At 40.8% G+C, this 20437-nt stretch overlaps 1 protein-coding gene across 10 annotated transcripts; it reads right to left on the bottom strand.

Moving 5' to 3' along the window:
- Positions 1-221: 221 nt before the first annotated feature.
- LOC120725309 lies at positions 222-18212 on the bottom strand. Of its 10 annotated transcripts, none has more exons than XR_005694092.1 (7): positions 18120-18212; positions 11512-11575; positions 6467-6562; positions 6215-6354; positions 4376-4744; positions 3686-3762; positions 222-2386 (listed from the first exon to the last, which is right to left on the bottom strand). XR_005694092.1 is itself a non-coding variant. In XM_040018116.1 (7 exons), exons 1-5 carry the CDS (start codon positions 18071-18073, stop codon positions 4387-4389), a joined length of 729 nt encoding a protein of 242 aa, XP_039874050.1. In that variant the 5' UTR covers positions 18074-18193; the 3' UTR covers positions 1638-2386; positions 3686-3762; positions 4376-4386. The 10 variants fall into 10 exon arrangements, 6 of the variants coding, with proteins under 6 accessions (XP_039874050.1, XP_039874048.1, XP_039874053.1 ...); XR_005694091.1 differs by having other exon boundaries at positions 11500-11575; XR_005694089.1 differs by having other exon boundaries at positions 11500-11575; positions 18059-18197.
- Between the last annotated feature and the right edge of the window lie 2225 nt (positions 18213-20437).

A 20437-nucleotide genomic window follows, 5' to 3' on the forward strand; every position in this document is an offset into this window, starting at 1 on the left:
GCGCCAACATACTAAAGATGGAAAGATGGAGGCTGACATCAGCAGCACTGGCACGTTTTTTTTTACCTGAGTCACCTGTAAAGTTTAGATTAGGTTCTTCAGACAGGAAAAACAAACTATCAAAGCTATCGCTAACAGACAATAACTTCACAAAGATCATTAGAAAGACAATTTTGTATAATTATCAGTCTTATACGTGTCTGGAAAACATTTGTTCTTTTGGGAGCGACATTCAAGCAAGAGGTCAAAGATGATGATGAACACGCCAACGAGCTGTGATGGTTTGCTTTTGATCAGGAGCATGTGAAGTCGTCAAAGGTTTACAAAGCTTAACATTTACTTTTGAACAAATACAATGAGAAATGAAATGAGAAAAAAGAAACTTCATTTTTTGTTTTCATTTCCACCTAAGAAAATGCTACAGTAGGGCTGTGCAATGGTTACCACTGTAGCTAACCCCATGTTTTATGGATGTGTTTGTTGATTCATTATTTTACTCCTTTTTTCTTAACCAGGTTTGCTGCCTTTTTAAGTACTTACAATTAAAACGTTGCCTCTGTCTCCGGACACTTGTGTGCTAATGCCGATATTCCTGGACACAGTTACATTATAGGCAGTAATTAAAGACATCAGATGTCTTTAATTAGAACATATTTCTACTTAAAGTCAGTTTAAACGAGTCACTATTGGTGTGGCTCATTTTAACTGTGGTGACTTTGTTGCTCAGTTTGGATAAAAGGATGTGAATGAATGTGCCTCTACTCACATCAGGTCTCATTATGTTTTAAAGACTTCAGTATAACACAGTGGCCCCGCCAAAAAACAAAACAAAACAGGAAAACACTGTATCCCAGCTGTCATACAGAAAGTGGCAGGGTACAGTCTGGACAGATCACCAGTCTGTAGACAGAAAACCATTCACATGTACAGCCAATTTAGAATTAGAATTGCCAGTTAACCTAACCTATGCATGTCTTTGGACTGTGGGAAGAAGCTGAAGTACATACAAGCACACGGAGAACATAAGTTTCTAGAAAGACACCAGCCAGCAGGGAGATTTAAATCTAGGATCTACCACCATTGTCAGCCCAGTGGTACAGAGGTTAGTTGAATTAAAAACTCAGGCAGTGCTAACGGGATATTGCTAGCATCTTTTTTTATCTTTTCATAGGAAGAAGTTCTTGAGCTTGAACCTGCCGGTTGGCTGAGGTCTTTCTGTGAGGAGCTTGTATGTACTCCCTGTGTATGAATGGGTTCTCTCCAGCTTCCCCAAACAATCCAGACATGCTTGTTAGCTGATCTGGGTGTAGGTGTGAAAGTCCAGGGTGGACTGTGTAACATGTAGGATAGGCTCCAACACCCCCACCCCTGCTGCAACCCTGAATTTAAAAAGTTGGAGGAAAATAGATGGACTTATTCTGATAAAGCATGACAGCATCCCATCAACGTTTGTCTTTTCTCTTTTGTAGTTTGTTATTAAGGAATCTGTTCACCTATCATTTTCCCCCCATTTAATTACCACCATCGATAACTCCACAGTTTTCCCTTCTCAGGTTAAGAGCCTCTGTGTCATCCGAGGCTCTTACCTGATCATCCGATCATAAAGTATGATCGCCTGAATGTTTGAGGTAAACAAAGAATTCTTTTTTTTAAGGTTAATTTGTTTAAAATACAGTTAAACACAGGTCCTAATACAGATTTCTACAGAAATAAAAGTAATGTATGGGTGCGTGCATGACGCTATATTAAATGTTGAGTCTATTAGCTCAGATTTTTTTTGCATTTTTACATAATATCTCTTTCTATAGATAACTGCAAGTTGCTAACTAATTGCTTAAAGACTGCTGCTAATGACTGTACAAATGAAACAAACATTGATTCACAACATTGTATGAGATTATAAGAGTAATTGTGATACTTAAAATACATTTTGCTTGTAACATACTACTACTACAGCTAGATACTAGATTGACTATGAAGGTCAGAACATCAGTAGGTTTTAATTTGATTAAATGAGCATGATCACTTAACTGCACAGTTAACACCATTAAAATCAGCCAGTTTTGTTAAAAAGCCTATTATCAAAGAAGATTTAAAACTACGCATACACATCATTATAATAGTAAACAGAATATTTTACAGACTTAAAATACAACATTTTTATCCATTGGTAGAGACACAGGAGTATTTTCTTTGAGAAAATCTGCCCAACTTTGGGTAGAAATCCTCTTTAGAAAACAAGTGTGGATTGCCCGATCCTGGTTCTGTGCAGCAGCCACCCTTTCTTCATGTCCTGAACATCTGGGTAAAGTGTTCAGGTTTCTCCTTAGCCTCGTAAACATCTCCATCAGTGCACGAAGGACATGCACCCCTCATTTCCTCTTTCCTGTTGGAAAAAACAAACAAACAAACAAAAACATGATAAAACTGATTATTATCAATTATGTGGCATGATGGACATCAGTGTCTGGGTCAAATCCTGATTCATGGAGATCCATTCCTGCCTCATTAGAGCTCCTAGATGATCACAGTTTGTGACTTTCAGCTTTTTAAGGACTGACCAAACGGAACAAATCTGTATTTTCCAACATCACACAGGATCATTACATAAGGTAAAAGTGATGATTAAGTGGCTCAGATTAACATTTTGAAGCCATGAACAGAAAACTTTCCAGATCTCAGTCCTCAATGGTCAGTCTTTAAAAAGCAGGTGGATCTGACCCCTCACATCATCATCATCATCATCATCATTTATTTATTTATATAGCACTTTAAAAACACACCTGGTAGACCAAAGTGCTGTACAGTACTAATATGCACATAGTAATAAAACCAGACATAGCAATAAAGTTAAAAAACAATAAAAATGTCAGTTACCCACAGAGTTAAAAGCCAGGGAATAAAAATAGGTTATTTTTTACATAAAACATATATGCAGGTATTTCCTGGATAATCCTCCTTTTAGTATTAAGTATAACACAAAGCGAGTGACTGAGCTCATCAGAAAATATCTTCTAGAAGGCCAAAAATCATTTTTTGCGGTCAGGGCAGTCACCCCCTGGTGACAGGATTTTTCATCAACGTCTTTAACAAAGAGAGACAGTTAATGTACTCGTGTAAGGAATATTGCTGGTGAATAATTTTCTAGCTGTTTAAGCAGGAGGGGGGAAAAAGTACAAAAACACTCTGAAAACATTAAAATATAATCAGTCTGTGTAACGGAGGAGGTTAAATACGGTTCTTAAAGTAATCTGTGTCCAAAAGATGTAGTGAATTTCTTAAATGGTAAAAGTTTATTTTAAATATTCCTGAAATGTATGGTTGGTTTGCTTTCTTATTCCTCCCCCCCCATTTCACACCTGTGAGATATCAGGTGGTTTAATGTGAGTTTACAACCACTTATTTTCTAATTATTTGTTATTGTCACAGTTCTTCAAAATTTCACTGGTTGTCACGGCTGTCATCGGTTTTACGTTTGTCCAAAATTTCCTGTCAAAGCCCCAACTAGTGACGGGTGCCATCATAAATCTGAGAAACAACAATTTACTGGCCTCGTACATTGATAAAATAGTAATAATTTGTTCAAGTAAGTAGTGTTTCTGGGCTGGTTGTCTAGTTCCCTAAAAAAAAAAAAAAAACCTCAAGGCAAACAAACTAAGCAGCATGCTGCCAACAGGTCATTCACCTTGGATGTATCTATAAGGCTGGGAAAGACAGGGAAGCTCCATATTGATGGCTCATTCCAAAACTTCATGTGACGATCTAAAACACAAAATCACAAACAGAAAACTTTGAGAAACAGTTTGGCCTGGTTACCTGCAGCAGTGAGTGATGGAGATATAAAGAACATCACTGAAGTAAAAAGATGAATGGAACTACAGCAGAATTTGGCTGTGAAGTCAGTTTTCATCATAGCAAAGTTTGTTTGAAGTTGTATGTTTTCCAGATGGTTTTAGCAGCAGGAGGAATGTGTGGTACAGCTAAATAAATTAAGTCATTGAATTGATGGTTCAGGCCTGTGAAGCTTTCACTTTGAGATGCGTGGAAATCTGTGCAAGAACTAAAAGACTCATTTTCAGGCTTGTGAAACATATTGTTGTGGGTTGGCTGTATGGCTGCCTTTGTGTAATCAGGAAGCATTACTGATTAAGCTGTTTGCTGAATAAGCACCTTTTTGTTGACAGTTTGTGATCTGTACATGTACAAGAGAAAACTGTTAGATTAAAGCCTGTCAATGAACTACACACGTGTCTTGAGGTGGTTTTCTTCTTAAGGAGTTTAAATTTGAAACCTCTGCTTTAACAGAAACTAATGTTAACTGCTTAACTGTCTTCAGATTAGCGTGCCAGTGTGACTTCAGTTAAACAGTATTTACCTTTCAGTAGATCACTCCAGACTGCTATTTCTGATGGTGTCTTCAGTTGTGAGGCTGGTAGGGACACTTTTAGCCTCACGCTGATTGAGCACGCTGGTCTGTAGTCAAGGACAAGATCCATTCAGTCACACTTCAGGACATCAGGTAATTTTTGATGAGGAGCTTCAAACATGTGTAGTCCTGTTGCATCTCCAAACTTTTCTCCAAAATGACCATGAAGTTGAGTCGACGTGGCATTTTTACATCTTCTTGATGATTTTTTTGTCTGCAACCCAGCTAAATTTCTTCTGGAGTGTCATCAGCCAGCAAAGCCTTCTTCTCTCTTAATGAATCCTATTCTTGCTTCTGTTGATCTTGTACTTTTTCTTGCTAGTGTTGGTCATATTACAGCCAGGTTTACAAAAAAAGAGAAAAATAAAAAGCACGTGCCGTTTTCAACAGCCATCTCTTCTGAGTAAAATGTTTTCCATTGCTGCCCATATGTGTATGAACAAAATGACAAAATTAACAACTTCATTTTTATTTTTTTATTTATTTATTTATTTTTAAATGAAAAGTAAAAATGTTTGCAATATCCTCCAGTAGGACTCTACTGGAAACACAAATGACTTTCTTCATTAGAAAGCAATTTCTTGAAAAACTTCAGAAGAGCAAAAAGTGACAAAGCTCCACGAAAGAAAGAAAAATGTCAACATGGAAAAGCAGGTAATTCAACTTGATATCAATTAGCGTTAGTGGAAGGGACAGTTTAAAAGCTGACTTTTGAAAGATAAAGTCATAACAAACATTTCATTTTACTTCCTTTTCTTGGATTTTTGCTCTTGCTTTGGTGTCTGTTTACATAACTCTCAGCTGAGCACCGTCACAATTTAACCGACTCAGAAGGAACAAGCTTGTGTGCTGATTGGTTGAAGACATAGATGGGAAAGGGACCAATTGCCATTATGCACAGTACAAAGTGAAACAGTAACAACATTTTAATTATATTTTGATTATCAAAGGAAAGTTGGAAGAAAGTTGGAAGAAATTATTTTAAATTAATATAATATGGACCCCAAAGCGCTTTACACTACATTTAGTCATCCACCCATTCACACACACACACACCTTCACACACTGGTGATGGCAAGCTACATTGTAGCCACAGCTGCCCTGGGGCGCACTGACAGAGGCGAGGCTGCTGGCCCTCTGACCACCACCATTAGGCAACGGGTGAAGTGTCTTGCCCAAGGACACAACGATCGAGACTGTCAGAGCTGGGGCTCGAACCGGCAACCTTCCGATTACAAGACGAATTGCCAACTCTTGAGCCACCTGAATAATTGTATTCAGGTGTGCTGCACATGGAAAAGTTTCTGGACACCGACCCTCGAGGACTGGAGTCTGTTACCTGTGCTCTAAAAGATCAAGATAGTGAGCACAATTCCCACCAAATAAATCTGGATGACTGAGTTTAACTCATTACTCTCAGTTTTCTGGGAACTGTTATAAATAGTCTGGCTTCAGAGAGGGACCACCAGCCCTCTGGGGAAAATTAGTTAAAAAACGGGCACTGTCACTTTTGTTTCTTAAATTTGAATTTAGTTGTGTGTTAGAAATTCTAATCTTTTTGAAGCTGCACACAAGCGAGTCCTGTAACCTCAGCACTGGTAGATTTTTATCAAGTCATCCTGTCTGTGAAGACTGAGAGCAATGCAAACAGACACACGGCGGCAGTATTTGGTCTTCAGTCCAACACATCCATCCTCGTTTCCTCCCATCCCAGGTTCAGATAGGTCATGACTGAAGAGCAGAATTCATTTCCTTTGTTAAAAAAAATTGTGTACTTTTCTATATTACCCCTTGAGAATTACGAGAAGGTATTTTATAGATACAAATTCCAGCCGTTACTGCAACTACAACTGCAACAGCAATAATCACCCATTCTCCAACATACAGGGCCCCTTTCAGTCCATCGATCCTCGCGCCAGGTTTTTGGCCTGCAGACAGAGAGGTGTATGATTGGACTTTTGTTAGACATCATCTTATAGAAAAGTGCCCTCTGCAACATCTTTATAACAAAATTTATCTTATTTATCTTTATAAACTCACCAGAGTGAGCGACTTTCAGGTTGACAATGCTGACGACAAGAATTTCTCTCTTCATGCGGCTTGGTCCACTCTGAAAGGCTCTGCACTCGTATATCCCTGTGTCATTAGTTGTTACATTCGTCATAATCAAAGACAAATCCCCATGTGTCATATTTCTGTCCTTCACATCCACTCGGTTGATAAAAGATGGATCTTGGTCTTCTGAATCAAGTTGTTCATCGCGATAGCTGAGCACATACTGACTACTGTTAGCTCTGTGCCACTCTAAAACCTTGACTGGAATATTTTTAGGATTTCTGCAAGGGAGAATGACAGTCTCTCCAGGTTCAGCTGTGACATTTTCCTGTACTGAAGGAGCAGAATCATCCCCCACCTTCAGCTGATCCATTTCAGGGTCATTGGTTGTGCTGGAACCTGTCACAGCTTTCAAAGGACAACGGTTTCAGTACTTTGAATAATGCCAAACGTACAACAAACGCACTTGATAAATAGCAAAGAGAGATAAAAGCATATCCTTTTAAAAGAGTACGTGTTCACCAGCTGAGATTTTATGAATCTGAGACCTACTAATGTCAGTCCAGATATACCTGTGAAGGAATGTGAGATATCTAGCAGCAAGCAGGATGTGAGAGCTTCATCGGGTATATCTGCATGTTATTAAGAATAATGGAAAAGTGACGTGTGAGACAGATAGCTGATGCTGCACCAGTCTACCTGTGATATAGCAGAATGTTCTGGTAAATAGCGAGCTGAAGGAGAAACTGATTTAACAAGCAGTCAGTTTTCCAGATCACACTTATTGCGTCTATATTTGAGTGTTAATTCATCAGAAGGCTAAAAGATTGAATGTAGAGGATTTTAATGCGGCCCTGCACCAATTTAAACTCCTGGAGACACATTGATACAGTGGGATGCAAAAGTTTGGGCAACTTTGTTAATAGTCATTATTTTCCTGTATAAATCATTGGTTGTTACAAAAAAAAAAATGTCAGTTAAATATATATTATAGGAGACACACAGTGATAGTTGAGAAGTGAAATGAAGTTTATTGGATTTACAGAAAGTGTGCAATAATTGTTTAAAAATCAGGCCGGTGCATAAATTTGGGCACTGTTGCCATTTTATTGATTCCAAAACCTTTAGAACTAATTACTGGAACTCAAATCGGCTTGGTAAGCTCAGTGACCCCTGACCTACATACACAGGTGAATCCAATAATGAGAAAGAGTATTTAAGGGGGCCAATTGTAAGTTTCCCTCCTCTTTTAATTTTCTCTGAAGAGTAGCAATGGGGGTCTCAAAACAACCTTCAATTGACCTGAAGACAAAGATTGTTCACCATCATGGTTTAGGGTAGAGCTTCCCAAAGTGTGGGGCCCGCCCCTTAGGGGGGAGCAGGGGGGGAACAAAAAACGCTTGGACACTGCTAGCACGGGGCTCCCACACAAACACAAAGCAGGAGATGAAGCATCGCTGAATATGTTTCCAAACGGACTTCATTCTAAGCCAAAGACTAGAAAATATGGTGAAGCATATCTGCCCTTTGGCTTCACCTGCACAAGTGCCGAGGTAGGTCTCCGCTGCAGAATTGGTTTTCCCTGCGTCGGGAGCAGCGCTGGGCTGTTCAAATCACGGACAAACGGTATCCCACATTCTTGATTTTTAGTTCACAAACACTTGTTGTAATGACTAACTACTCCTGACATTTTGGAGATGTTAGCTCTTTATACAGTAAAGTTACAGTGGGATACAAATAATATCAGGCTGATCCTGCAATGATTTGTCCCCCGGTTCAAATCACGGACAAACAGCATCCCACAGTTGTTTATATTTTTAAACCCATTTTGCACAGAGAGGCATTTTTTGAAAAATGTATTGATAGCAATGTTGAAAATTATTACACATGGAAAAAAACAACTACACGTAAAATAATTACACCGTGACGCCTCTGCCTTTCTAAATAGAGGGACAGTAATTGCGTGTTTATTAGGGGTGCAACGATACACAAAATTCACGGTTCGGTTCGGTTCGATACTTTGGTGTCACGGTTCGATATTTTTTCGATACAAAAAATGTTCATGCATTTTTAATTTGTCATTTATTAAAATTATAAATATATATTTTAACTCAAAAGTACAGTTTTTAAATTTAACCCTAACCCTTGTGCGTGTTTTTTATTTTGACAGCGAATGCGCACCTGCGGACCACTTATGTGCAGCCCTGGTTATTTAGCTCATCATATCGCAGCCACAGAAATTATTTTGTCCATGAAACCATAAAGCTGCACTTTCTTTTTGCCTTATAGTCTGATTTGTCATAACTTCTCCGTTTTGTGGTAAGCTTTTCTTTGGCTGTCACTTCTTCACCCTGACCTGTCTTATTTGGCTCAGCAGAACTGAAATGCTTTTACACGCTCACATAAGCTCAGCGATTCTCTGCGCGATCAACCTCTCACATGTTTAAGCTTGCTGCGGGAGATTTCACTTGTCATGTTTGCATAGTAAGCTAACGATTAATAAGACGATGTCAGAGGAATTGGTGCGCAAATTATCATCACTCACAGATCAGTGCTGTCGCTCTCTATACACAGTTCGCACCATTGCAAAGTGAAAGCAAAAAAACAAGCGCAAATTCAAATGCGACTTCAATATGTCACATATTGACAGTGGCTCACCGATGCCAATGACATAATTACCCAGCTACATTTCTGAAAGAATGCAAAAGCATTGACATATATTTTTCCTACAATAGCCCGACGGGCAGGGCAGAGATAGATTTTGGTAGCCCGACTGAAAAAATCGCTAGCTCCGGGACGTCGGGCTAGCGATATTGCAAGCCCTGTATCTGATTGAGGAATCACTCATCTTTGGAAAAGAGAGTTTATTACAGAGAAATGGCTCTTTCCAAAATAAAAGCTATACTATCCGCTTCTTCTGGGCTATATTCTCAGCAGCATAAGGAGAATAATGTGCTAACAGCTGTCTAAATGACTCGGCTAAAGTTAGTAGCATGCTTGTTGTTTTTGTCTTTGCACTAGGATGATGTCGGCGTAAATGTGCAGTCATATTCGTTGTGTTCCCACTAGTGCTTTCAGGTTAATCTCGTTGAAAAGACCTTAACGCCACAACACGGCAAATCTCCGTTAACGAGCTACCGCCGATCGCCCCGTGCATGGGGCTGGACGGCCAACACGTTAACGAGCTAACTGCGCTAACACACTAGTTCACACCAATGTAATTGAGCATTGCATGGCACATCCAACATACTGTTTTACTTTAGTCCATGACTCGCTTACCTTCAGGGTCATACGTCACATGAAAACCAAAATAATTCCAAACGCCAGATCTGAATGTTGCAAGTAGAGCTTAACTTCTGTCTCGCTAGCTTGCCCTGCGCTCTTCCTTCTGACTATGCTGTCTGTGTTGAGCGCTCAGTGGATCTGCGCTCGACAGTGCAGCCTAGGCGGAGTAGTCGAACGCAGATTCACTGAGCGCTCAACACAGACAGCATCGTCAGAAGGAAAATTGATAAAATAAATTACAAATGTTGTATTGTTCGATACATATGCGTACCGAACCGAAAGCACTGTATCGAACGGTTCAATATCGATACGAATATCGTTGCACCCCTAGTGTTTATATGCAAGCGTGTAAAACTTGCAGATAGAGATAAAATACTGTTAATCTGACTATCTGCCATTCTGCAATTCATCTCATGTAAACAATAACATGCGTGACGTGAAAAAAGGCACATACCTTTGACGTTGCGTGACGAACTCTGTATTCCTCGTCCACACGTAAACGCAAAAAAGGAGTATTAAAGAATCTCAGTTTTCTGTGATTAGAAATGCTGTTTACGTGTGGACGAAAGGCCCAAACGCATAGAAACAGCTGCGTTTTCAAAAATACCCGTGTAGGTGTGGATGTAGCGTAAAAGAGTTAGTAGTTTATTTTATTATACCTGTAATTTATTGCAGATTACTTTTATTTGCTTAATTGTTTACTAAATGTTTGAGGTGTGAAATAAACCGCAATGGAGCAAAATATGGGTGTGTGTTGTTGGAGGATGTGTTTGTGCGCATGCATGGGGGGAGGGCGCAAACATTTTCTTGTAAAACAAAGGGGGGCCTAACAAAAAAAAGTTTGGGAACCACTGGTTTAGGGGAAGGATACAGAAAGCTGTCTCAGAGATTTAAGCTGTCTGTTTCCACAGTTAGGAACATATTGAGAAAATGGAAGGCCACAGGCTCAGTTTTCAGCTTATGTTTTGACTCGTAGTGCAGTCTTAAATTAAACCCCTTAATTACAGCCACATTAGCTCCACAAATAAGATACAGGTTTACCAGCAATGTTTGTAAACATATATTCAGTCTCCCGCCACTGGTGCTGAAAGGCTCTGTTTTCAGAATCAACTTTTCTCTTCGCCACTGTGAGGGGCTAGCTAACAGAAGTTTGACCTGATTGACAGGGGAATGTTCCCAGGTAGCCTAGCGTTCTGCAAGGAGGCTGCAGCGCTGCATTATGGGATCTGTAGTTTGTGTGTTATTAGCGCCTCATATCGCCGGGTCATGCATAACAATAATAATAAATCTATATAAAATGATCTCGCGGGGCGGATATAAATGTACGCTGGTCCGGATGTGGCCCGCGGGCCTTGACTTTGACACATGTGGTTTAGAGGCTGTAATTTCTGCAAAAGGCGGATCTACTAAATATTGATTTCATTTCTTTTTTTGTGGTGCACAAATTTATGCACCTGCCTGATTTGGTTTAAACAATTATTGCACACTTTCTGTAAATCCAATAAACTTAATTTCACTTCTCAAATATCACTGTGTGTGTCTCCCATGTGATATATTTAACTGACATTTTTTTATTGTAACAACCACAGACTTATACAGGAAAATGATGACTATTAACAAGGTTGCCCAAACTTTTGCATCCCACTGTATGTGTCTGTAGTATTTATTAAATAACTGTGTCCAGATCTGACAGGGTGTGAGCGGTTTTACAATGATTTACAGAACAAACTCACCATGATGCTCACCTGCCAACACAGACACTGCCAGAATTGGGATTATCAGATAGTGCTTAACAGCCATTTTCACAAACTGAAATGACAAGAACAAAGATTAACACTCCCGATTTTCAGCCAATGGGCATTTTTGTTTTTTGCATCACTGTATAAAATATAATTCTCTATGAGAAAAAAAAAGTTCAGTTCAGCAAGATATTCCACCATGCTTTTTCATGTCAGAAAGCTGCAAATAAAGCTATAAAAGAATAATGTTCCACGCGTGAAAGGGTTTGCAATATTTTACCAAGTGCTTAAACGTAAATATCACAAAAATAGTATGTATTGCAAGAAAAAGTAATTAAGTTACTACGCTTAAAAAAGATAACTTGTTGGTCTATAATATGTGAAGCACATGTCAAATGTATCCCTCATGAATGATGTCAAGTCATTTTAAGCCACAAACAACATTCCGATAACAAGGTAGAAGCTGCAATCAGTTTTTGGCAGTGACTTGTGAAAATGTCGCAGCTGAACGCAGCTTGATAACAAATTATCAACTGTAATAAAGAAGTAAAACTTTTAATACAATCCTTTTTTCGCACGCACGAGATCGGGGTAGGATCAAATAATAGGCGTGATGAATACCGGAAACAGCCGTTCTGAGTTATTAGCTAGCGGTTTGGTTAAAACTCAAAATTGACAGTTCGATAAAAAAAGGCGAACAGACACTTACTAGCAAAAAATATTCTGCGGGTCAGACAATGCCCGACATAGGTCTACTTATGTGTTTTATGCTGTTTAAATCGTGAAAATGTAGCATTAAACTAAAACGTGCCGAGTCATTCAGCGAGCACACTGCGAATCAATGAAAAAGTTAACTTAAAAGTTTATCTAATGTCTTACGGTGTGTTCACACCGAACGCGATAGAGGCAGGCAGAGCGTCAGGCTTACATGTAAAGTCAATGGAAAGGCGCGCTGACCCGCGATTGCGGCTCCCGCGAAAATTCGGAAGCAGATTTGCGTCGCGAAAACGCCAAAACGCCTGAAACGCGCGTGAGTGTAGCGCGTTTCAGGCGTTTGACTCGCGAAAAAAACCACGCGCGTGAGTTTATGTGTTGCATTTTGTGCATACACGCGTTTCGCGTCCACCGCTCGAGTTGGAAAAATCTGAACTCCAGCGTCAAATCGCGCCGCGACAACCAATCAGGAACCTGGTAACGTGGCTGTTACCTAGTTCAAAGGGGCAGATCCAGCCAAAGCCCTTTATTCTTCAATAGAAGGAAGGCTAATCAATGCCGTAGCAAACAACCCGGAGCCATACGACACCAGCTGCTTTCTGGACCGAGACAGGAATATAAAGGACCGAGCTTGGAGGAAGATATGTAAAGAGATCGGGCAACCTGGTAAGTTCATTCATTTTTCTTAAGTTTTCTCTAAAGTTTTCACTGACCCGGGGAAGCCGCACAAAAGCTAGCAAGCCACCGCTATTTTCCCACTGACGTACAAATACCGTTCTGCTTTTAGGCATGTTGTCATTTAAGAATATATTTTATTGTTTATTAATAAACAGCACACAGTGGTCCCGCTGTTCATCTGTCACTGCCTCTTTTTTTTTTATTTTCTTTTTTTTGCACCGTACAGCATTGCATTCTGCAGCCTGATTGACAAATCTCCTGCGCTTGTCAATTTTATCATGTTTGGTTTTGATAACCATCACGTCCAATAGAACAAACAGCACAAAAACACCCATAACTATGAGCCTCATTCGGAAATAGACACCTGCACCGCGAGGGGAAAAAGGCGCACGAAAGTGGCAGGCAGATGAAGACAAACCGCGGCATAATAATACTTTTACGTTTTGCAATCTACAAAGGTTTGCACTTTGAGAATCAATTGTGAGAACTGTGACCAATGTTCATGTGTGTGGAGAAAACAGTGTATAAAGTGCGTGGCCAGGGGCTAGTTATTCTGAGAACCCCTGCTGCAATAAATGAGGGACCACTGTCTACTCCATGATTATTATATTCAACCTGTTAACATTTAATACTGTATTGATAGAACCAACTGATTCTGCAGCAGAGCATCCCCTGTTGCTTCTCCTGGCTGCCCAGTCCCTGAGCTCCTGCTGCTGCACCCACAGGTATGTACAGCAAGCACTGATACCTTTTTAGTCGGTGGGTTCCCTTGTGATCACCTTTACTAAATATCTACAACCAATCTGATTATATCCTGTTTTTGTTTTGTTTTTTTTCTCAATGTTGAAATTAAAATCTAGTAGCAGCCTTCTCATTTCTTTGTGTTTTGTGCTGTTTTACAGGCCCACAGGGGAGGACGGCTCCGAGGCAGATGAGGGACGGGTCCCAGGACGGTCCATCGGTGGTGGAGCTGGCCATCCTGGTGTCCCTGAAGAGTCCACACCAGTCTCCAATGGAGCATTTCCTCCTCAGCCTTGTTCCTTTTTTTTTTTTTTTTTGTGTCCCGTTTGGATCTATAGCCATCAGAATTGTTGTCTTAAGGCCAAGAAAGATGCCAAGCGGATTTATTTTACCAAGTGGATCGTCATGGCCTTGCCATATTGGTCCATTTGATTGACCTTTATTATAATTATGAATTTATTTTATTTTCAGTTGCTACAAACGGGACAGACATGACTGGAGGATAGGACAGGGAGAAAGAATGAAAGAAAGAGAGGGAGAGAAAGAAAACCAAATGGGAGAAGAGACGGTGAGAAGGGGGGGAAGAAAGAAAAAAAAAAAAAAAAAAAAAAAAAAGAACAAAACTCCTGAGTCACCTGTATGGAGAAAAAAAACAGAAGAGAAAGCAAACAACAAAGAGCAACATAATAAATAAAAAAAAACGGCACCATCACAATAAACTAGCTAGCAGTAGATATCAGTAGATACTAAATAATAAACGATATTGTGCAGCACGCAAGATAGACAGCGCACAATGTGCTTTGAGGCAGCAGCCAAGAAAGCTGTAGTCCGCGTCTGTGAATACCCGTGTGTACACCTGTGTGCATACCTGTGTGGATCAGCATGCTTGCATTCCAAAGGTTTCTCCATGTAACGATCTGCTAGGGAGTGTGGGGAGCCACAGCCCCATCCTCCAGGGTATGAAGCAGGTATGGAGGAGATCAAAACTCCAGACATCCAGAGGCCCCCAGAACACAAGAGACCAAGGAAGACCAACAGAGGGGCAGCCGCGCCACTGTCCCAGTAAGAGCTGAGGAGAGTCCCAGATGAGGGCTCACTCAGCAGCCGCGGAGCAGAAGCCAGGGGGAGTTGCAGTGACGCGCCCGTGAGCTCCGCCGGCAGCCAGCTGTGCCTGAGTGACCGAGCCTCAGGCCGAGAGGCCGGGGGCACCCCACCTCCGAAGTGGCCCGAGCGAACCCCAGGCTCCAGGCCCCGATAAGCGGCCGCCAAGGAGTGAGCCGGTGTGTACCCGGACGCCCACCCCCAGACACAAAGAACCACCAACGCACCGACACCTGAGGGAGTCCGCCACTGGCAGGGGAAGTGGTGGTGGGTGGAGATAGGCCTCCAAACCTTGGAGGGCCTGAGATGTCCCCAGAGAGGTGGCGTCTGATACCCAACCTGACATATAGACACAGACATACAGGCACACACAGACACAAACATCCATTCCCACCCTCATGCTCTCATATGCACTTACTCCACACTCAACCAACATGGAGACAGACATAAAGAGACGCTGTACACACGGTCACACTCCCCAAGCGTACTCTACGAACCGGGTCTAGGTACCCTTGCCCCTGGAGGGGGGAACTGCACCCAGACCCAGGTGGTGTTACCCTTTTCCCTGCGGTGGGGAGAGGCAGACCGCCCCGACTCCGCAGCAGCAGGGAGGCCCCACACTCCAGACCGCAGTCGGACGGCCAACTCCTCCTCCTAGCCCCCCCGCTCCAGCAGGCCGCAGAGAACGGGGGTGAGAGAAGACTCCAAACCTCCCTCCACCCGCTCATTGTAGTGTTGATGCATGTGTGTTCTAAGGTGCATTTAAAACCCAGGAGGACATGGAGCTACCTGCCAGAGAGCAGCAGGTAAGCGCATAGTCCCTCCTGCTAGCCCTCAATGTCTACGTGTATTCAAAATTGAGAGGTGGGCAACGACGCCAGGGGTGGGGTGTACACCCTGATGGTAATTCTGACTCCGTGTATCGTGCCCACCCCCAAGATCCTATATGTATGCGTAATGAGAGTGTGAGTAATGTGAATGTCTAAGTTGTGGGATAAAATTGAGGCAGAGGCAGCCAGAAGGGGACAGGGGGGGGGGGGGGGTAGCCTCCTCTGCACCCTGGTGACATACCCCTACTCCAAGGCCCTACATGTGTGGGTGGTTGTGGTGGAGCGGGAAGAGGGAGGCAGCTGGAGATGGGGAGGGAAGGAAGGGAGGGGCAGGTGACCTCAGCCTTGTTCCTGCTCTGGAGAGCAGCTGGTCCTTTTTATTCCTGTCTCTCTGTAAATACTTATATATTTATGTTTAATGTTTTTCTGTTTGAGAATTTTAATATTATTTAAAATAAATTTTTATAATGACTAATGTCTCAGTTCTACTACACAGCAAATGTTGGCACACGACTTGACACATGTAGAATTTATTTCATATTATACTAATGACAAAATATACTAATACAGTGGGATGCAAAAGTTTGGGCAACCTTGTTAATAGACATTATTTTCCTGTATAAATCGTTGGTTGTTACAATAAAAAATGTCAGTTAAATATCATACAGGAGACACACACAGTGATATTTGAGAAGTGAAAAGAAGTTTACTGGATTTACAGAAAGTGTGCAATAATTGTTTAAACAAAATCAAGCAGGTGCATAAATTTGGGCACCACAAAAAAGAAATGAAATAAAGATTTAGTGTATATCAATGTGTGTGTCTCCTATATGATATATGGGGTGCCTTTGTCTGGACGTGCTTCCCATCCAGAGCTGCACAGCACAGAGGGAAGTTCCAGCGCTCCTGGAATCCCTCTGTGATGGACCGCCAGTCTCCAGGTGAAGGCACAGCCATGAAGTCGTCCACTAGACAGTCCCAGATGGCCGTCGCTGCCTGGGGGGTGATCTGACACACCGACTCTGTAACTGAACGCTTGGTGCTGAAGGAGTCCGCGGTGACAAGGAACCTGGACAAAATTGTTCAAAATCAGTATTATGTGTACTGCAGTTACAAAATACATTATTCAAATTCCAAAATACTTTTGTGATGTCAGATTTAAATCACAAAACTTAAATCTTACATAAAACATTTTGTAATTATAAGGATAATTACAAAATGTATATTAGATAATATCTAAAACAGTTGTGTTTTATTTTAACTTTAACATATCATAATTTGATTGGTAGCAACTTTCACAACTACAGTGAGCCAATCACTCATAATTCCTAAACATGTCAATCAGGTAGGAATGAAGTAAGACATTAATAGAAATAAAGAGTTGTATGTTGACATGTAGCCCTTTCCTTGCTTAAATCATTAATATTTTTGAAAAATTAATCTGTGATAAGACAGCTTATCCAGATAGAACCATGTAACTAGAGATGAACCAAACTGTTCAGTTTTATCTAACTCTGTTTTAATAAAGGCTGGTGACCCCTGTTATAGAGTCTGACAGCTGCAGGGATTATATACAAACATTCAACTATCCCAGAATCAAACCAGGTCTAAATAAAAAGGAGTGAGTATCACTACAAAGGTTAACTCAGTGGTCCTAATGCTACAGTTTGATATCAGCAAACACCGAGCGCATACATTGATGTGACACCACAGCCATGCTATCATTCAAACACTGATAACAGCATAAATCGAATTAAATCGGGGCTTGATGAGACCTTCTGAGTATCACTAGAAATATTATAAAGAGTCGTCTCTGTACCACAGTTTGCTTTCAGTAAACACCGAGAGCATTCACTGTTAGCATAGCACATCCATGTTAGCAGTGTATAAATGGATGGTTTAGCATATTAGCACAGATATCAATAAAGGACTACCGTATTAAATACTTTTACTAACCTCAGGCAGACGGACAGGCGCTCTGCAGGTGGGATTGAGCGCCTGTAATTGGTGTCTAGGCGGGCGATTCTGGGACCGACGCGGGACAGCAGGTCCTCAAACTGGCCGAGTGAATGACGGTGATAGCGCTGGAATCGGCCGTAATCCAGGCGCAACTCCTGGAGCAAGTGGTGAAACTCACCAAACTGCTCACACCTCTGGAGGACCTGATGGACCCAGGTACGGCGAGGACGTCCTTTACGCCGCTACTCTGCTCTCCACAGTAAATAGAGAAGGGAGACTCTCTCTTCAAGCGCTAGCTCGACACCTGCCATCTTGCAAAGATACCGGTCTGGCAAAACTTCCTCCCACATTTCCGGTTCACGCGCGTTAAAATATGATATTTTGGGGCGCGATGGATTTTTCTTGGACACGCGTAGAGGTGCGAATGTGCACGCGTCAAGTTAGGGGCGTTTGGGGCTTTTTTCTCGCGCCCATCGCGTTCGGTGTGAACACACCGTTAGACTTGAAAACTTGTTTTGGGGGGTAAATACCTGTTTTCGTAGCATTCAAGTTGTATGTAAATGCATAAAATCATCCAGCTTTCCAAATTACCTTGGCTGTATGTGCCCGTTTGAAGCTGAAGCAAGCACCGGGACAGCCAACAGGAAATGTGCGATCGCATGGGGCTGCGGAAGACGATTAGTGCCACTAAAAAGAAAAAAAAGTGGGCACGTCTTATGTTTTTTCTTTTTTTCAAAACTCTGAGATTAAAGTCAGAATTGTGAGTAAAAAAAGCTCACAATTCTGGAAAAGAAAAAAAAAAAAAGACTTGCCCACTTTTCCCCCCCCAGTGCCCCCAATCCTCTTCTGTCATAATGTATTAAAAGTTGTAGATTCAAGCTGCTCTTCATATTTTTTGCCAGATGTCACCAAAGATGACTGTGTTAAAAAGCTTCTAGTAATGAACCGCTTTTCATACAAGGTCCTTTGCTTCAATCTGAAAAATGTAGACAGGTTGTGAATGCTGCCTAAACCTTGACAGAAAGCTGTGGAGGACAGGAGGAGGACCATGACACTCAACTGAATATCACTTTTACAGTCCCATACAAACATCAGGATCGATTACACTAATGTTAATGTGAGTTTGTTTATTGTGGTGCCTAAGCAGGTTTTGTTTGGTGGTGTCAAGTCAAACGTATGTTTGTTTTAAGGAGAAAGTTAAAGTTAAAAGAATGGTAATTTATTCACAGGGGCGTTTGGCCAGTGTAGTAATTTAACCACTTTACATCCTCATTTTATTTAGTACCCCTAATAACACAAATACTTACACGAACAGGAAATACTCAGTGCGCTCTTTTTGTAGTAGTGTATGCTCTCTGAGCCTGCCACCTTTCTGTCTGTCCTGCACATTTCCCTTCTCTTGTTTTCTTTGTGATTGTAAAATAAAAGTATAACATGTATTTATAAAATAACTTGTGTTTTAATTCTGCAGTTTATCACACATTTGATTTCCATGCTTGAGAAATGCAAGTGTCCAGAGTCAGGACAGACTGAGAAACTCACTGCTGCAGATCATCTGTGATAATCTCTGAGGGAGAGCTGATGAGACAAAGGCCTTCCACCTGTGATGATCAGACAGGACAAACTCAGCAGTGTGTGAAGAAAAGGAATCAATCTTTTTAGCTAATGTTAAAAACATTAAAAAAAAAAAAAATTTTTTTTAAAAAGTTGGCTCAACAAAAGGGCACTTTGGGCACCCATCAGGAAAGGGGAGGGTGCTCAAGCCCCTATAGCCCCCCCCCTCTGCACGTGCCTGCTGGTCTGTAGTGTTACATCATATTTTATAAGGATTTTATGTGTATCATTTCTGCCCAGTTTGACCCATTTAGCAAACGTCAGCCTGTTTTTCCTCTGATATCTATTCTATATGAATTAAGACAGTTATGACTGACAGGTCTGATTTTCTCCCCCAATAAAATAATATTTAATATATTACTCTACTTATTTTATTACATTTTTTACATCTTGGGATTTTCTTTTTACCCATATCGTATAAGTAAGCTTTCATTTTCAGACAATATTTAGAAAAACAATATTTATCTATTTGATAGATAATGCATCATTATATACAGTGTAAGAGACATTTGCCTTTGAGATAAAAAAGATATAAAGTGATATGAAATAATTTCACATTCAATGTTTGCTGAAGCTCAGTATTTAAAACATTTGACAAGTTAAAAGGTCAGAGGTCTCCCTCCCCCTCTCTCTGCTTTTCCCTGCTGTGTGTGCCTGTGTCCAGATTCAGATAAAGACAGTTCTCCCCAAATGTGCCAGCATCACTGCTGATATCACTAAAAGGCTCACACGAATACTAATGAAAAATGTAATTTTGAGTGTCATGTTTGTCAACAATGTGTTGTTATACTTTTCTCATGTTAGCTGATTTTTGGGATAATGTCAACTAATATGATCATAATAAAATAATAATAAAATCACTAAATGACATTTTAGTGTCTTTAATTGTCCTTAACAAAAAGCACAACAATAAAAACAAATGACTGGAGTCTTTGTATACAGTCTCCAAATTTGATTCTATTACTGAAAACACTTTATTATTATTATTATTATTATTATTATTATTATTATTATTATTATTATTAATATATAGCTATGGGTGTGGGTGCTTTAGGGGCTACAGGTCCCTAGATATTGCTGCCAGTGCTTTTGATCCTCTTTGGATGTTGGCTGCCTTTTGTTCTATTCTCTGTTAACATTTTCTGTTGGTGTTCCATTGGTTGTGTTGCTTTCCTTTTGAATATGGTATACACTACTTTTTGTGTCATTGATGTCCCAGTGCTTCTGCCCTATTTTTTTGTGTCTGATCATTTATGATTCGTTTTACCACAGCTTTAATTAATGATATCTGAAAA

Source organism: Simochromis diagramma, unplaced genomic scaffold, assembly GCF_900408965.1.
Source record: "Simochromis diagramma unplaced genomic scaffold, fSimDia1.1 OVJJ01000802.1, whole genome shotgun sequence".
In the NCBI taxonomy this organism is placed as follows: domain Eukaryota; kingdom Metazoa; phylum Chordata; class Actinopteri; order Cichliformes; family Cichlidae; genus Simochromis; species Simochromis diagramma.